At 40.7% G+C, this 20,037-nt stretch overlaps 1 protein-coding gene across 1 annotated transcript in view; it reads right to left on the reverse strand.

Annotated features, from left to right (window-relative positions):
- Window positions 1-20,037, reverse strand: part of TENM1 (teneurin transmembrane protein 1) — a 934,848-nt gene that overhangs the window by 69,852 nt on the left and 844,959 nt on the right. The window contains exon 26 of the mRNA XM_081115196.1: window positions 15,629-15,783. Within this exon, the coding sequence (XP_080971322.1) occupies window positions 15,629-15,783 (155 nt within the window). The remainder of the gene's footprint in view (window positions 1-15,628; window positions 15,784-20,037) is intronic.

Raw genomic sequence — 20,037 nt, forward strand, 5'->3', positions numbered from 1 at the left:
TTCAAAAATAGATGTGTGTTTTTTTCCTAAAATGTACAAATGGTAACCAAAAGTACTGTTTCTTTAGCATTATTATATCATTTTCAGCTATAAACTTTAACAGATCACTCATTTACAGGTGCATAATGTGGAGAGCCACTAGGGACTCCTAAAGAAAACTGTTTTTAATGGTTCTTAGTGCTGCTGTCAAATCAAAGACTGAACAACATCTACGAAAGCATAATTTGATTGCTATATAGATCAAGGTTTGTACCACCTTCTTTCCATATGCCACTGTGGCAAATGAACACATAAAAGCCAAGGTTACATGTAATAAATACCATATGACCTCTCTCTTCATTTTTGATCAATACCAACAATTTACAGTTGCAAGAACCTCTCAAAAAACAAAGTTCTTTCATGTTTGTTTTCTTGTTTAACTTTTACAATAGTTTTAGGAGACAATCTGTGTTTTTATCCCACTTTTTACCATTGAGGAAGCTCAGACACAGAGTCCCTAAGTAGCTTGCCTAAGGTTACATTTTTAATAAACGGCAGAATCTGGAATCACAACCAGGACTGTCTATGTCTGTTCTACTAGACATGCTACCTTGGTCAAAGGGAAATAAATGGGGGGTTAGCCATTTGTCCAGATAACTTTGATAAAATATACCCTAGTACCCCTGAAGAAATAAATGAATAACTATTCCAAGCTGATAAGCACATCTTTTAGAAAGTGAGCTCATTTTTATCCAAGAGTCATTACTTTCTAATTCAAATACTTCTACATTTAAGGTTCTTGATATATTGAGGTCTTTGAGATGAGAGTGGCTAAGTGAGCAGCATAGTTAATGTAGACTGCGATCCCTCTTTAATTTGTAGAGACTAGCACTTCCCCACTTCCATGTCTCCATTTATGATCATGAACCTTTGGACCAGCAGGAGGGACTGGCTGGGACTGATGTGTATTGACCTAGTGCATGAGGCTGAAATGAATAGAGCAGAACATTGCTGATTTAGGATGCTTCCATTTGGACTACTGCAGCAGCCAATTGTTAGCAGTGAGATGTCTGCACTACTGATGTCCAGGCATGAGAAGAGAGAAAGAAAATGGGAAAATTCATTGGAGGTTTAGTTGGTATGGGTTTACTATTATTATTGGAAAAAACCATAATATTAAATATATCATATGGACCATTTTTAACTTTGGTAGTGTTATGTATATGCATATTGCTGTGTAACAGATTTCTAGAGCTTCATCTTATAACACTGAAACTCTATACCCATTAAACACTAATCCCTTCTTTCCCATCTCCTTGATAGCCACCTTTCTACTTTTTGTTTCTATGTTTTTTATTACTTTAGATAATTCATAGGAGTGGAATCCTACAGTATTTGTCTTTTTGTGACTGGCTTATTTCACTTTGCATAATGTCTGCAAGGTTCATCCATGTTGTAGGATGTGACAAGATTTCTTTATTTTTTATGGCTATATAATATTCCGCTTTATCCTGCTATAAGGGTTTTTTTTCAATTTATCTTTATTTTTGAAAGTATTACAGATGCTCCTATCCTGGTGTAAATTTTAATGCTATATCACCCATTGGTTAGTGATCGCTATAGAAGGGGTTGACTCAGTTGGTTAAACTAACCATGAACAAGGAGGACAAAGCAAATGCTTGGCAAAAGGGCTACAAGATAACTCTTTTGGTTTCATAGTACTATCCCGTGGGCCTTGTTAATCTGCTGATTGAGCCATTCTTTACTGCCTAACCTCCTCTTATCCCTTTGTCACCTTTCTTTTATTCCCATCTAGCTGTGCCTACTGTCCACTAGTATTGCTGGCCCCTGATTGAAGTGTGTACAGATATCTCTGATAACTTACTTTCATCTTCCCTGTCTTACTGTCTTAATGTTTACCTGAAACTTACTCCTTCCTTCTATCACATATCCCTCTGTCTGAATTATCTGGAGTGTGGCCACATACCTTTTTTGTGTTTTGACAGTGAGATAGGTTCTGTAGCCAATGAAGCATTAGGAGGTGTGCTGGGGGTGAAGGTGGTAAGATTTTCATCTCTGGTGGCAAGAACCTTTAAAATAAACTCCCCCCCCCGAGAGATCCCTTTATTCAAGCAAACTTATTATAATTCATATTTTCTTGATTCCCCACAGATCCTCACAAAATTCAGAAGTCTGTCCCTGCAGGGAATCTATAATAATAAAAGCCTAAGTGACCATTGCAACCGAACGGACGACAGAAAAGGCTGTGTGGGGTGACCAGGCCGGCAGGGGGGTTAGTGAGTGTCAACCAAATGACTGAGTAACAGGCTGCGTGGGGCAACCAGGCTCCCAGGGGGATTAGTGAGAGGTGACCAAACTACCGAATAGCAGGCTGCGTGGGGTGACCAGGCCCACAGGAGGGTCAGTGAGAGGTGACCATGCTGGCGGGGTGGAGGGGCAGTTGGGAGAGACCAGGCCAGCAGGGGGGGCAGTAAGGGGCAACCAGGCCAGTGGTGGGGCTATTAGGGGTGACAAGGTCAGCGGGGGGGGGGGGGCGGGGGGCAGTTGGGGTCGACTAGGCCAGCAGGGTGGGCATTTAGAGGCAACCAGGCTGGCAGAGGGGGCCAGTTAGGGGTGAACAGGCAGGCAGGTAGGTGAGCAATTAGGAGCCAGTGGTCCAGGATTGTGAGAGGGATTAAGCCTAAACTGGCAGTCGGACATCCCCCAGAGTCCTGGATTGGAGAGGGTGCAGGCTGGGCTGAGGGGACCCCCCACCCCCCACCCCCCGCATGAATTTAGTGCACCGGGCCTTTGGGTTCACTTATAATGGCCTTCATTTGAAAGATCTAATTCTGTTCTCTTTCCGTGTGCACATGGGAGAGTGATGGAAGTGCACAAAGAAAAGCAAGTAACCCCTAAAGAACTTGAGTTTCAATATCATCTGTATCACTCAGAGTGAAGGAGGACATTCTGTTGGCAGGGGAGAGAACAAGACATGAGAGACATTAGGCAAGAGTTTCAAGAAGAGGGAAAAGAAGGTACCTTTTCTGTTCTCAAACTATTGTCCCTTCCCTTCCCTTCCCTTCCCTTCCCTTCCCTTCCCTTCCCTTCCCTTCCCTTCCCTTCCCTTCCCTTCCCTTCCCTCCCCTTCCCTTCCCTTCCCTTCCCTCCCCTTCCCTTCCCTTCCCTTTTCTTCCCTTCTCTTCTCTTCCCTTCCCTTCCCTTCCCTTCCCTTCCCTTCCCTTCCCTTCCCTTCCCTTCCCTGCCCTGCCCTCCCCTTCCCTTCCTTTGCCTTCTCTTCCCTTCCCTTCCCTTCCCTTCCCTTCCCTTCCCTTCCCTTCCTTTTTTTTGTTCTCCCCCCCACCAATTGCTGTAACTTTTCACATATGGATGTTATTATATAGATTTTTTTTCAAAACAACAGAAAACACTGAGTTCACTTGATAATGTGAAATGTACATATAGATTTTGAAGAGGAGACTTTGTATTTCCTTTTCTATCCAGTTATGGTTAGTTTATGTGAAGCTTGCAAAAAAAATCTGAAGGACAATAGATAATGGCTTTTTCAGTCATGTAGAGACAACCAGGGAAGGCAGAGGTGTGTTGCTTGGGGCAGATGGTACAATGCTGATGGATAAAAGAGAGTTTTGTTTTTTTCTGTTTAAGAAGAATGACTACAAAGAACATTGATTCAAAGTTACCAAAGTCCAAGGTGGATGAAGGGACTGCAAAAGAGCAGCTAACTTCTTTAAAGAGAGTTCAAGTTTCTTGGACAGAAAGAATTACCTCTTAGAGAGAACTTGCAAATGGGTTTTTAGAACATAGTCTCGTGATTATTGAGAAATAGTGAGCAGTAGAACATGGGCTAGAAGATTAAAGATAGTTAAATATAGTTCTGACTTCAACAAGAATCAGAAGATGTGCCCCACAAACTGCATGGAGGGAACCTGATGTTGATTTGGAAAACACCCTTGAGTGTGTTATTAAGTAGTTGTTTTTTAGTTCTTAGATGAGGAAGTAGTGCTTATGGATACTATGACTAGAAACAAATGATGCCAAGGCTTTCTTATTTCCTTTTAAACAGAATTACCAACCTGAGGTTGGTAAGGTTTCTCATGATAATTTTGTGGAAAAGTTGAGGGAAATATCAGTGAAGGTAGTGTTTTTCAAACTTGTAAGCCACTCAGTAAGATATATTTTATACCATTATCTGGGATATACAATTGAAATGAAAGTTTCATGAAACAATACTTACTTACCATTACTATACATGACACATTCTGAATTTTTTTGTTTTATTTCATTAATAAAAAAGCTGGTCATAGGCTATTATGCTGATTTCTGGACCCACTATGAATCCAACGCATAGGTGAATCCAACACATGGGTTCATAAACTAACAGATAACTAGTCTAGTGGTGTCACAGTTTCATCTGGGCCTATCCATCAATTTTATCATCTATGAAGACTTAGAAGGCATTCCTCAAATCCATAGTAACACAAAGCTGAAGACATTTCATAATAGCAGAAGAATACAAAGAATACAAAAATATGGGCTGAATATAATAAGATCGAATTGCATACAGACTAATGTAAGATCCTACATTACATGCAAATAACCAAGTGTGCAAGTATAAGATGAGGATGGGGGTGAGAGACATATGAATTTTTAGTCCTTTGTAATCACATCAAAAGTGTCCAAAATCCAATTCAACTTTAGTTGTAGTTTCTTAACCTGTGCTCTTTATTTCCTTAGCATTTTGCAGAAGTACCTTGGGAGTCACTATAAGAAATACTACTAGGTGGGGGTGAGCCTGAATAGAAAAGTTATGGGATATACTTCTTGTTTGAATCTGCCATTTGCATCTGTTTTATAAATGGGAACTTATTTTGTTTGAAGTAAACATTCTTTGGCAAATCCTTTTGAAAACAACCAGGCAAAATTAACAGAGACAGAGAATATAGAAAGAGGGTCCTATATTCTGGATTATTTTATTCATTTCTGGAAGCCTCATTTTCAAAGAGATACAGATGGAACATGTTTCTAAGAGATATAATAGGAACATTTTCAGAGAAGAGTGAAGAAAATGGTGAAGAAACTCAAAACCATTCTGAGGTACAGTTAAATGAATTGTGGATGTGACTTATGAAGCCTGAGAGAGTTGTTCACATATATTGATAAGGTTGTCATGTGGAGGAAACAGTTTGATATAGTAGTTTGGTGAAAAAAAAATGTGGACTTTGACATCAGTTCGACCAGGTTCAAATTTGGACTCTGCCATTTATTGGTTATGTGACCTTGATCAAGTTACTCAACTCTTCTGACCCTTGTTTTTCATGTTTATTAAAAATAGGTGAACATAATACTTACCTTGAAGAATTGTCATGAGGATTAAATAAGATAACATATACAAAAATACCCAGTATAGTGCTTGGTTCACTAATATATCTATTTCATAGAAAATAGGTTAAGTTCATAACACAGGGCCTAAAAAGTTGCAGTAAGACTAGATGGTGAACGTTAAAGGAAGATGAAAAAGTTAAAGGGATCCCAGAAGAGTTTTACGCTAGTCAGAGATATTGAAAGATGGAATGAGCTGCTTGGAGGAGGTAGTGAGTTCCCTGTCACCAGAGGTATTTGAGGAGAGATTGGTCTGTTATTACATGAGGAGAATATTCTAGAGAGAAGTCCAGCATCAAATGACTGAACAGAGGAGTAGGATTTCCAGTAGATTAACTACCTCAATAGATTAAATGCCTAGGGCCAAAGTTTGCTCCTCCAAAGAAGCAATTGCCGTCCTTCGTCCTTCTTCCATACCATGGATGATGCTTCCCCCCACCTGTTAGGTGCATCTGACAAATGGGTATTCTGGGGACCACTTGGGAGTATACAGATGATCCGGTAAGAATTTAGGGAGGATTGATTATGTACCAGATACTCTAGACCAGTGGCCAGCAAACTTTGGCTTGTGAGCCACATACGGCTCTTTGGCCCCTTGAGTGTGGCTCTTCCACAAAATACCGACTTCTGCGCATGGGCCACGAAGTTTCAATTGCACTGTACGTGTGCGCCTGCACGTGGTATTTTGTGGAAGAGCCACACTCAAGGGGCCAAAGAGCCGCATGTGGCCCGCGAGTCGCAGTTTGCTGACTGCTGCTCTAGACAAACACCTTAAAGTATGTACCTTAGGAACAGTGGGTCAGCAGGATTATCTGTCATACAGAAGGTCCATGTTGCTTATATATCTACTATTGGGCGGATTTGGTGAGGCACATTAGGCTAGCTCCAAGGAGTAAATCAACTCTCAAATTTGCTATCACACCAAGAGAGTTGGTCTAATTCCCAATTCCATTCTAGTCAGGTATGAGATGGAAGTGAATTATCAGAACAGGATGATTCAAAAGCAGCAATGGAAATAAAGAGCCCAATCTCTTCATAATCAACTCATCTCCTGAAGAGAAAGGCCTGGTTGTTTATAGCAGTGCTTATAAAGGGAAGTTATGCTTCAGAGTTTACACCGAGAGTTCAGTTTCACATTTCAGTAAATCAAAAAAAGATATCGATTTTGAACAAATGGCTGATTTTATTGTCAAAGCAAATTTCATTTCTTGAGATGATTAGATTTTATTAAACTATTGCCTAAGTGCCACTGAACACACACTCTGTGAATAAACACCATATTCCTCAGGCAAACAACATTACATTTGTCACCCACTAAACAGAATGATATTTGGTCACCTCCAATTGTTGCTGAAAACACAGAAGTTGGAAAAATGCACATTGGGGTCAGAAAGCTTATGCTCAAATCTTGGCTGTATCACTTAATAACTCTATGGTCATTGTACAATATATAATATTTCCACCAGTTTTCTCCTCTGTAGGTGCGGGTAATTATACTTCTCAAGGGTGGTTGGGTTGTGGAGATAAAATGTGAAGAACATGCTTAGCATAGTTCCTGGCACATAGCAAGCTCTCACTAAGTGGTAGCAGCTATTATTAGAATTACTATAGTGAAAACATCAGGATATGTTGAAGATTAGGGCAGGCTATTGAACACTGATTCTTCCTGGGGCTCAGGTTTGCCTCAGAAAAGTATAGAAGACAAAAGCAAGTAAGATAAAGAGGACTGTTGTCTGCATCACTTCCCAGCTTCCAAAGGTACATGCTAGCATGTATGGGCCTTCCCTGTTGGGGACCTTCTGGTTTTGAAATGCATGGAAAGTATTAAAGAACTTTAGGAACTGTGCTATATTTCTGTAAAGAAACCTTCATGGAGTTGGAAGGGACCTTGAAAAAAGAGCTGATCCACGTTTCTGACTCCAGAGAGGCCTGATTTTCAAGCATTCATAGATTATTGCCGGCCAACATTTGCTTTACAAGTTTCAAAAGGTGGGGACTCTGAAAGATCTTTTGATAATATCTGATGCTGCCATGTAGCCTTAGAACCAGTAAGCTCTTCATAAGGTCTGATTCAAAGCATCATGCTGTACCAGAGGCCTCTCTTTTCTCTCCTGTCTGTTCCTGTCAGGAGAATCTGTGTGCTCTCACTTAGACATCTGTCTCCACCTTCACCCATCAATATATTTTGATTTAATGATATATGAAACTTGAGCGCAGTGTAAGCTCAGCTGGATCATGGTAAGTACTATTATAAACAACAGGGGCTTTGTTTTCCCAAGGTGTTATGAAGCTCCCTACTCGGTTTTCGGTTTTCTTCCCTCTAGCTGAAGACAGCTCATGTTCTTAAGTACACGGGAAACATGATCCCCAATCTGCCACAGTTGTCTAAACAGACAGGGGAAACTCTCGCCATAGAGGCTGAACATCTGGGAAGGTGCGCCACACACAGGCTTCCTCCTGGCAGACACTCTATCCACTCACCCATCTGATTTCATTCAGTGTCCCCCAACTTTTGTCCATCTGTGCCATACATGGGTAATGATTTGCTTCAATGGCCAAACTTCTCCTTCCCAGTGAAAGATCTCAAAAGTGTCATCTATTTTCACTTTTTCCATTTCCTCACCTCCTACTCTACCACTGCAAACTGACTCCAATTAATTAGCACTCTACCAAAGGCACTCTTATCAGTCACGAATACTGTCAAACTAAATGGCTCCTTAAAAAAACCACCTTATTATATGTGACCTCTAAGTAGCATTTGATATTAATCATTCCCTTCCTTTTAAAAGCTTATTTCCCTTGTTTTTTTTTGACCACACACATTCCTAGTTTCCCACCTATTTGTCAGGTCTCTTCCTCTCAGTCTCCTCGATGGACTCCCATTCCTCAGCCTTCTCTTGAATAGTGACATTCCTAGGATTTTGGTCCTAAAAAAAATGTTTATGCTATGTAGCCTACCTGGAAAAATCTTATCCACTCCACTATTTTCCATTACCAGGTATAAACTCATAATCTCAAATCTTATCTCCATTGCAGGCATTGAGCTTTATAGATTTCTATTGAATTGTTTCCCTAGTATATTTACCTGGATGCACATGGGTACCTCAAACTCAACACATCCAGAACTGAATCCATTATCCAACCCTCACTCAAAACCTGCTTCTTCTCCTCTTGTATCCTTCTTTTTAGGGAATGGTACCACAGATACATAGTTCCTCTATTCTGAAATTAAATCTGTTAACAAGTTATTTTTAAAAATATTTTGATTGACTTCAGAGAGGAAAGGAGAGGGAGAGAGAGACAGAAACATAAATGATGAGAGAGAATCATTGATTTATTTCTTCCTGCACCCCCCTACTGGGGATCGAGCCACAACCCAGGCATGTGCCCTGACCAGGAATTGAACCATGACCTCCTGGTTCATAGGTCTACGCTCAACCACTGAGACATGCTGGCTGGGCAGTTAACAAGTTCTTTGATTTTAGCTCCAATATTTTGCCAATCTGTCTAACCTTCTTAATCCATACTGTTGATACTTTAGGCTTGGCTATTTCATTGCATGCCTACGTAATGCACGTAAAACTGAGCAGCTTCAAGGTCAGTGTTATCACAGAGTTGTATTCCAAAGAAATCATTTGAATAGCCTCCCTTCACAAAAAAACAACATTAGAAGCCAACTTAATCTGTAGGGGAGTCTCTTGAATGGTGCTAATCATTTATATATTGACTAGAGGCCCGGTGCACAAAAATTTGTGCACTCGGGGGGGGGGGTCCCCTCAGCCTGGCCTGTGCCCTCTCGCAGTCTGGGACCCCTCGGGGGATGACCACCTGCTGGCTTAGGCCTGCTCCCCGGGGGATTGGGCCTAAGCTGGCAATCAGACATCCCTCTGGCAGCCTGGCAACCCTTGGGGGATGTCCACTTGCCAGTGGGGAGCAGACCTAAGCTGCAGTCGGACATCCTTAGCGCTGCTGAGGAGGCGGGAGAGGGTCCCACCACCACCGCTGTACTGGCAGCCATCAGCCTGGCTTGTGGCTGAGCAGAGCTCCCCCATGTGGGAGCGCACTGACCACCAGAGGGTAGCTCCTGCATTGAGCGTCTGCCCCCTGGTGGTCAGTGTGTGTCATAGTGACCAGTCATTCCCAGTCTTTCTGCTGTTAGGGTCAGTTTGCATAATACCCTTTTACTATATAGGATAGAGGCCTGGTGCACGGGTGGGGGCCGGCTGGTTTGCCCTGAATGGTGTCCCGGATCAGGGTGGGGGTCCCGCTGGGGTGCCTGGCAAGCCTGGGTGAGGTGCTGATGGCTGTTTGCAGCTGGTCACACCCCCTTCAGGGTGGGGATCCCAATTGGGGTGCCTGGCCAGTCTGGGTGAGGGGCTGAGGGCCGTTTCCAGGCTGGCCGGTGACTGAAGCTCTCAGCCTCTTTTTTTTTTATTTTTATTCTGGGATTTATTTACTTTCTATAATTGAAACTTTGTTGCTGTCACTGGAGCTGAGCGCTGGCTCTTGCTCTCTGCAGCTCTGAGGCCACGGCCTGCTGAAAGCAGGTATCTGGGGTTTGTTTAGCTTCTATAATTGAAACTTTGTTGCCGTCACTGGAGCTGAGAGCCGGCTTCAGCTCTGAGGCCACGGTCTTCTGAAAGCAGGTATCTGGGGTTTGTTTAGCTTCTATAATTGAAACTTTGTTGCCATCACTGGAGCTGAGAACCGGCTCCAGCTCTGAGGCCATGGCCTGCTGAAAGCAGGTATCTGGGGTTTATTTAGCTTCTATAATTGAAACTTTTTGCTTTTGGAGCTTGGAGCCGGGCCACAGCAGGCGGGGAACCTTGGCTTCCTCCATCACTGGAGCAAGCAAGCCTCCTCCTCGCTTCAGCTGCGTGGCTGCTGGCCGCCATCTTTGTTGGTGGTTAATTTGCATATCTCACTGATTAGCCAATGGGAAGCGTAGCGAAGGTATGGTCAATTACCTTTTTGTCTTTTATTAGATAGGACTAGTGGCCTGGTGCATGAAATTCGTGCACATTGAAAAGGAATTAATTAGAGGATGTGAGCATGAGGCAGTCCGTGTTTCTAAAATTCAATGACATGAATTTTAGCTATTACTTTGCCAAATAAATGGAATTTACAGATATCATTTAAAAGAGCATTCAGCTTAATATTAAAGTCAAATCTGTTGGCTACCAAGTCGAATCTGTTTTCAACTTTTTGCCAGCATTGTAAATTGTTTGCAATATCTGCCCATTTGGGGTTGCGTGTTATGGTTATGAATAAATCAGGCTTGCCATACTTTGTTACAATTGCCATAGCATCCTTATATTGCTGCTGTATATTTCTGGGACTACCCTCAAAAGATGATGGAAGTATTATCATTTTACCAATAGGCACATTGTCATTTTCAGATCTAGATTTGAGATAATCCATCAAACCACTATATTTTTCAACTCTCAACTTAGATTGGTTTGCTTTGATAAAATTTATCTAATTGGCCTCCATATTTGAATATGAATCCACGATAAACTGTTGAGTTAATTTTCCTGCATTTAAAATAGGATTGAACGTGTCCCTCACAGAGAGATGAAATCCATAATACTTCATTTGTGTGACTCGTGTCCTTACATTTTGTCTAGTATTATTGTCAATTACACTGTTGTCTCTGAGTCTTAATGCAATATCTGTTCCCCAGCCTTTTTCACCATGTCGAAAAAGAATAGGATATGTCATTGCATCTAATGTAGGAAACAGGATATTGATTTGTTTCATTTTAGTGGCATTTGGGTTATTGGGATCTGGTTTACAATGAATGAGCAAGTCCCTTTCAAAAGGAGGCGCTCCATCTTCATTTCTGAATATCACAGCAACCTCGGTTACACGGGGAGAATTATATCTACGTGGGTCACTGTTGCGATCATATTTAATCGCCATTGTTACCTCTGTGGGAGCAATACCTTTTGCTGCTGCTTTAGATTGGGCTTCCTTTTCTACCTCATATAGCATCTTGTACGATTTTGTTAATTCATTTATTTCATGCATGAGGTTGTTGATGTTGATCATGAGTCTTTCTGAGCAGCCCTGGTTTTCTGGCATTGCTAATCTTTTACTTGTAGCTTCGGCTGTATACAAAATATAGAGTTGAGCAAACTTCCGAGAAACACCATCCGAAGGATGTAAAGTTCTAGTACAGTGATGAACTTGTCCATGTATTCTAAAACAGTATGGCCCATATCCTGATGGTGATGCAATATTTGCACCCATGGAAGCAAAAGCAAAAGAATTATTTATGGAAGAAATATTTTCCATGAAATTTTTACTGTCAGAATCTTTGTTTGTCATTAATCTTTTAAAATACGCCGGGTAATCTGGAAAATGTATATCTTTTGGACAAACTTTCCCTTTGCTACAACATCGAGTAAATTTCCCTTCAGATGGTTTTTCATCAGAGAAATTTAGTGATAGGCAAAATTCACATCGAACAGTCATTCCACCACAACTATGTTCGAGAATTGCATCCTCATGTACTCCATTTTTGCTAAGAAGGCAGTTCCTACCAGAATTGGTAATACTTGTTAATGACTGTTCTCTAAACATATTCTGTCATTGCCACAGCCTTTTTTCAACTTCAAAGGCATGTTGGTCTTTAGACATTTTCTGTCCATGACACAGGTGTTTTTTGGCATCAGAGCAACGTTTTTCCAATAGCTGGTCTTCAGATACATTCTGTTACAGGCGCCGCCTTCTTTCAAGATCAGACGCACATTGCTCTTCAGACATTTTCTGTTGATAACACCAGCATCTTTCGGCTGCAGAGCTATGTTGTATCAACAGTTGTTCTTTAGACATAGTCCCACCTGTCTACTGTCACAGTCTGAGATGCAGGTGAATGAGAGTCCTGGCTGTCAGGCCATTGAGAGCTGTCTGACCAATGGCTGATTCTGGCTGATTCTGTGGGGGTGGGACTTCCTCCTCCCTGCTGTCAGTTTCCACAGCTGTGATGAGGAAGCTGGGGTGACAGAGGGAGCCACGCCCTCCAAGCTGCCCTCTCTCTCGCTCTGCTCTATGTCCAGCGACCTCCTGCTTTGCCAAGTCTTCCAAACCTCCCGCTCTCTGCCTGCTCTTCCACTCTGCTCTCCACCGGCAAAGGTCCTGGGAGCCCGCAGGCATGGCTAGGCACAGCCAGCCTCGCCTCCCGGGGCAGGCGAAGGTCTCGGGAGTGCGTGACCACCATTGCCTCCCGGGGTGCTTGACACCTGTGCATGCAAATTTACTCGCCATCTTTGTCAGGTCAATTTGCATACTCACTCCTGATGGGCTGGTGGGCATGGCTTGTGGGCATGTGGAGGGACAGTCAATTTGCATCTTTCTCTTTTATTAATATAGATATGTTTTGTCTCTGTCACACCTATATTTCTTCAATTGACTCTTAAGTGATCTCCTTGCCTCTAACACTATTTTTTTCCCCACCTCATTCTCTCTACTACAGTTAGAATGATTTTTGAAAAAGGCATTTCCATGCTTAATACTATTTTAAAAATGCATTTCTTTGATTAATGCTATTATTTGTTCCCCATTGTCCACTGAATAAAACTGAAACTCAATCATGCTTTTAAGGTCCTTCATCATATGCTTCCCCTTAGCTCACTAGCTTTATCTCTCACTACTGCTCCATATTCTTTGTACCATAGTGTCCTTTTGGTATTGGTATATATGTTAACTGTGCCTGGTGAGCATTTATATGCATGTTCAAAGAAAATGCAGTCTACTATGGGAGATTAGTTGGACACACAGTTGGGTAATAGAGAACAGATTACATATTAAATGTGGTGATACTAAATTTCAGTAAGGGAATGAGACAACAATGAGGGCTAGAACCATCAAGGAAGGTTCCCATGGAACATATGAGGTATGACAAGGGTGGGGAGTGGGATTTGGACCAAGAGAGGTAATTATGGACTGAGTGAATGGAGCTGTGAGAAGCAAGCCCCTGTTAAAGGTGGGGATCATAATCTGGACACTGAGGTAGCGATCAGTATGGACTCCTTGCTCTCTGAAATCCCAACAGGAAAAATTCTAGTCACTCTTTAGGGTGCTTTAAGCATAGGATAGGGAACGATGGTTTTTCCAGGGCCCTTTTTCAATAGGCTGAACTCTACATCCTAAACTGAAAGAGACACGGTCACTTTTATGGTGGCAATGATGGCTTGCAAAGTGTCATGTGAAAAATAACCCTTCTCATGGTGATGAGGCTCATATATTTGCTCTACTTAGATGAAGAATTCTCTGTTCAGCATAACTTTTCTACACAGAAACAGATAAGCTGTTTAGAGTTGACTGGTTGCAATTCTAAGCGTGCTATTTTAAGTTAAAAATATCCCACAAGTGAATCATATATGTGTATCTTCTCTCTTTCATCCCCATCCTCCACATAAACACATTCACACCCTTCCTTACTGCCATAAATCATGCTCCTTTTCCTTGCCTTATTCAGGATTTTGCATCATAGAAATTTCGGCTACTTTGGGACTTGATAGCCTGATCCACTCAAATCCCTCACTAAGAATGGTTCATTCATTGTGTTTCCCAAGCCTCCCAATTCCCATTTTATTTTTATAGTTGACTCTATTTGACTATTTTCTGAGTTTCTGGGGTAAGGCAGAGGTACATAGAGAAGAAACTCCCAAATAGACACATCTCTGGTGTTTAATAGCATTGTGTATGTATGGCGGATGGCTATGGGAGAGAATATTAGAGCTAATGACTAAAGCAAGGTTTCTGGGCGATCACTTTCTTTTCCTTGTTATGTTAGGTTTCAGGTGGCATGAATAAGGAAACAACAGGAATATCCTAATTGTGGAGGATATCACCGGCTGCCTACCCAACAGCAATCCTTTCCTTGCTAATAGAGCCCTGATTTTGGTTCAAGAATTAGGTAGCAATGTGCTCAGGGACAGTGACCCAGTGCCAGAGGGTCTGAATCCATTTTGGAGATCTCATTTCCTCTTTGCCAGTGACTGGTGATGGCATGGGTAAGTGACTTGATTCTGTCCACTGTGACACATGAAGAAAATCTGCTGGCATCTTCACCTACCTGTGGTCATCTCACTATGTGGGATAATTAAACCTTATTGTTTAAACTACTTTTAGAAAGGTGCTTTATTATTTGTCATCAAAACCATCCACTCTGAGACACTAACCAACTTTAAAACTCTCAATTTCTACTCTAATTCATTTGAAAAGATTATCTAATAACCTACTTCATCAAAGTCATAGATTTACGGAAAATTAGAGTTTAAAGGGCCCTCTGAGGATGACTGGTCTATTTCTTTAATTTTACTTAATTAATTTAATTTTTAAACATTTTTATGTATTTTTATTGATTTCACAGAGGAAGGAAAAGGGAGAGAGAGAAATATCAATGATGAGAAAGAATCATTGATTGGATGCCTCCTGCATGCCCCACATTGGGGATTGAGCCTGCAACCCAGGCATGTGCTCTGACTGGGAATCGAACTGTGAGCTCTCAATGCTCAACCACTGAGCTATGCCAGTAGGGAAATTTCCCTCATTTTAAATACCAACCTCTGTGTCTGAAGACTGAGAAGTTTATTCGCAGGCAGTTAGGTCTGTGCTGTATGCTCTATAATCTCTCCACATGTTTAATCCTGATTTTGTACAATTGTGGTAAAATCAGAATTTTGGACTCAGATGAGAACAACACTGAATTTGCTTATTTGTTCTCACTGGCATAAAGCTTTCCTAAATATACGTAAAATAGATCTTGGAGGTAATGTTGTTTTTACTTAAGAGAAATTTCAAATGCCCTAGAAATAGCTATTTACAGGCACATAAATAACAAGTCATGCTCATATATTCATTTAAAGAGATGACTAAAGACTTTAGTAGTCAGTACTTTCCCAAATGTGAGATACTATGTTATTTAAAAATAATAAAGTTATGTATCTAGGAAAATATTTAATAAATGAGATTGGCCTTACCCTCTAATTGATTCAAATTTGAGAGACGTTAATTCTTATGCTGACATTCCATCTAGCCTTACTCCCATCCTAGCTTGTCATTTTCTCCTAACTGAGTTTTTCTGAGCAGAAAAAGTAACTTACATAAGGCAAAACTTCTGTTGTCTGATGTTATAACAGATACCCCAGGCTTCCTTTCTACCTAATTTCTGTATGAGAAAATGGTTATTCATTTCCACGATGCCAAATAGTGATAACACTTAAAAACCAGTGGCGCCTACCTGAGTGATGTCCATTCCTGAGTCACAGCTCAGTGGCTGTGTGGAAGTCAGACCATTTGAGCCGATTACAGTGGAGATCACAGCATTCTCATCAATTTTCCGAATCATAGTCCCATCCACAAAGTAAATGAATCCATGCCTATCAACTGTGATGCCTGTTGGGAAAGAGCAAATGAGCATTAGGAGGCTAGCGGGCCACATTTGCACCAAGATCAGGAATTTAAAAGAAGCTGTAGAAATGGAAAAGCATTTTAAAGACATATGGATTCAATTTTGCTCAGCACGGCCAGGACAGTAATGGGAGGGGTCTGTTCGGGCACACATTCGCTTCTTTGTGTATTGAGAAGAAATGACAAAATGTAACATGTGGAGATAAAGCAAGGTCTAACAATTTCGTGTTGTCCAGTTTTACATATCCACCCCCTTGACACTTGCTTACCATCCCCCACAAACAAACAAACAAACAAACAAACAAACAAAAAACCTTCTTTAAGATAAATGCAAAAACACACAGGAGGCAGTATGTATTACATTTCTTTTGGGGTACAGATGTATAGGCTACTTGCTTATTTTCATAGTTGAATTAGAAATAACTGACTTGGAAAGCATTAACATTCTTTTCATCAATTCACACTCAGTTAACAAAGAGTTTGTAATAATCCTGATAAACTGGACTGAGTGTTTTTCTCTATAATACCTATTAAGGGAGAAGAGGGTTGGAGAGAAAAATTATGGTGTCACAAAGGGAATGGTTAAGCTTTTAGGAAAAAAAAAAAGCCAATAAAATTTTCACAGTAGTTTTTACATACTGTGTTAACTACAGCCTGGTTTCTTGGAAAATAAAATAAAAATAGCAGTTAGAAAGCTAGGGTTCTAATACTGAATACACCACTTATAACCAATGTGTGACTGATGGAGAAATTTGTCTCTCCAAATTTCAGCCTCTTCTTTAGTAAAATATGGAAAAGATTACCTGCCTATGATATTGTGATTTGTTTTTGTTCCTATTTCTAACAAAGAGCACCTAAATCTCTTGGAATTGACTAAGTGGTGAGAGATAAAGGTGTTTTTTGTTATGCTAATGAGCTAATTTTTAGCCTCACCTAAATATGGGTTGGTTGCCAGTGGAGCCAACCTTGTGATTAGAGGGTTGGAGAATGAGGGCCAATGATTTAATCAGTTGTGTCTATGTAATGAAGCCTCCACAAAAATCCTAAAAGACATGGTTCAGAGAGCTTATGGGTTGTGTGAACATGTGGTGAGTTGCAGAGAGTGGCTCACTCTGAGAGGCCATGGGAGCTCCTTGCCCTTTCCCCATATCTTGCTTTATGCATCTCTTCCATCTGGCTGTTCCTGTATTGTATCTTTTAATAATAAACTGGTGATGCAGTAAGTAAAATGTTGCTCTGAATTCTGTGAGTCACTCGAGCAAACTAATAGAGCACACATTGGGGGTTGTTGGAACCTTTGATTTATAGTCCAGCCAGTCACAACCCCAAGTGACAACCTGGACTTGAGACTGACATCTGACACTATCTCCAGGTAGATAGTATCAGAATTGAGTGAAATTGTAGGACACCTAGCTGGTGTCCAAGAATTGCTTGTTGGTGATATGGAAACCCACCCACCCCTACCAACTCCACACTGGAAATTGGTTTTAGGACACCTTTTACTGCCTTACTTAGGTAAGGTGACCAACTGTCCTGATTTGTCTGGGACTGAGGCAGGGTTTAGTTTTAAAACTGGGACAGTCCTAGACAAACTGGGATGAGTTGGTTACTCAAGCCTCGGTTGTTATAAGTGTCATATGAAATAATACATTTAAAAAGTATCTGACACATAAAGAACATATGGTTCAACTCCTACTTCCCTTAGTGCCTTTGATAGTGCTCTTGAAAATAACCACACGGCATTACTTTAAAACTAGTCTACAGTTTTCTTTTCCCATCTTAGAATGTATGTTATAAGTTAGGAACATCTGTGATAAGAAGCATGTCCTTTTAACACATATATACAGGCATAATACTTTTCCTGGCAAAAAGTGAACTCATCTAAGGACAGTTTATAAACCCAAATTAATAAACTGCTTTTAGATGAGCTAATTTGTTGGCAGGAGTTTAATATTAAGACTTGGCTTTATGGTGTACTTTGATTAATCCTGATGCTCCTCATGAAGTATTAATCCTTAACATCTATAAAAGCTACAGATTCATTTTAACTTTCCCAGAATGCCTCTAAAGTCATTTATGTTTTGGTGAGTTCTCCAAGGAAACCAGCATGTCCAAACAAGGGGAAGTTCATGCCAATAAATCCCTTTATGATTTTCAGAGACGTAAGGACCTTTAAGGAGGTTTGTAAAAAGACTTTTAAGATTGGGCTAGGTCCTAGGATGGTGACACATGAATATTTCTTCTATCTCCAGAACATTTGGACTGAGGATGAACCAAGGAGGTACCTGTACTTTAAAAAAATATATATTTTTATTGATTTCAGAGAGGAAGGGAGAGGAAGAGAGAGGTAGAAACATCAGTGATGAGAATCATTGATCAGCTGCCTCCTGCACTCCCCACACCAGGGATTGATCCCACAACCCGGGCATGCGCCCTGATGGGGAATTAAACCATGACCTCCTGGTTCATAGCTCGACACTCAACCACTGAGCCACACTGACCAGGCAGTACCTCTACTTTTTATTTTTGTTTTGGTAAAATCAATTTCTTGAATGTCTAGAATTTTGTCTGGCTTGTGGCAGGCTTATAATTTGAGATCACCTTCTGTGACCTCCATATAAATATCACTGAGTATGAAATGTAAATTGTGGCTGTCATAAGAGGATGCACTGAAAGATCAAGACTCCAGTCTGGAGAGAGAAAGGCTGAGAGTAGACAGCTTAAAGTGCATGAAATTATGAATTATTACCAAACATATACTGAATGTCACTATGCCAAGTGTTGTGAAGGCCAAAGGACAAATAATCCAAGTACGTGGAAAACAAAACTAAGAATAATACTTATTAAGTGGGAAGTAGTACACTTAGAGAATCTAATCTCCTGAAAAAATGGAACAGATTCACAAAGATATAAAGAGATGGATTCCTATTGAAACTAGTATATTTGGGGAGGTCCTACATTGTTATGTGGACACCAAGAAGGACAACTCTGTTAATTGATCACTATACATGTCAACCTATCAGGGTGAAGTTTGTATTGATTCAGAGATGATAATCCTAGAGTTTACATGGTTCCCCACTTTTCATTTTTGTGAACTTCTAAATACGGTGAACTGCTCCCTCTGTTCCTGTCAGTTGAGTTCCAGAGATGATGTTTATTAAATACTCACGATTGGCCTTCAGGGCTTATTTGACAGACAGTTTGTAGGATACTCTCTTTACATATAGTTGTATAGCAAATTCTTTTATCGTGGTCCAATTTCTAAAATGCTCCTTTTTCCTTGAGACTCTTTAATTAAATTTGAATTACACTTACATTTGGAGTTGAAAAAGAAATTCTAAAAAGAGCTTTGAGAGACTGTGTGATAGGTGTTTATTAATGTACTGGGCATATTTCATATGTATATATTTTTCATTTCCTTCACCAACCAACCAACCAACCAACCAAGCAACAGATGAACTAACACACACACACACACACACACACACACACACACACACATACATACACACACACACACTCCCCAAACAACTAGTTTTATAAACTCATCACTGGTGAGGTTTAAGGGGTATTTAATTTTCACTGAGGTTAAAAACCAAATTTAAAATTCCAGGCAGGAAAAATAATTATTTTTGCCATTACTTGAGGGGGTGATTTTCTTCCCATAAGGTGTACTGGTATAGTGCAGGGATGTTGATGATACAGTATGATCTATTACTGTCTGAGTAGGAGGAGGTGGTACATGTCCAGTATATTTTAAACTTTATTCTTCAGAGATAGTGATGTGAGTGATTTCAGATCACATGAAGCCATCTGGGGATAGCAAAACCTGCAGATTCCATTGAATTTTATTTTGGGGGGATATTGTACCCAGCTTTCCAAAATTTTGTGCCCAATGTTGTGGCCATAATTTGTTCCAATGGCCACATCTATTGATGTGTTAAGGACAACATTTTCATTAGCACTTACACAATTGAAGGCACAGATTTTGGATAAGAAAGGAATTAAACTTCATTGAGAGAACCACATCCAGGGTTTAAAATTCTCACCAGTATTCATATTTAGAGCAAGCAAAACAATATGGATCTCTCATATAACCACGAAGTTAGGCAACGATGCAGGGTGGGTGGGGGTGCGGCACATGACAGCTTGAGTCCCCATACCACCACCTCCATCAAGTAAAACATTAGGCTCAGGCGCCAAGACAGCATGTTTAGCTTGGAGCACATTTTTACATTT

The sequence above is a fragment of the Myotis nattereri genome (assembly GCF_964212035.1).
Source record: "Myotis nattereri genome assembly, chromosome: X".
Taxonomy (NCBI): Eukaryota; Metazoa; Chordata; class Mammalia; order Chiroptera; family Vespertilionidae; genus Myotis; species Myotis nattereri.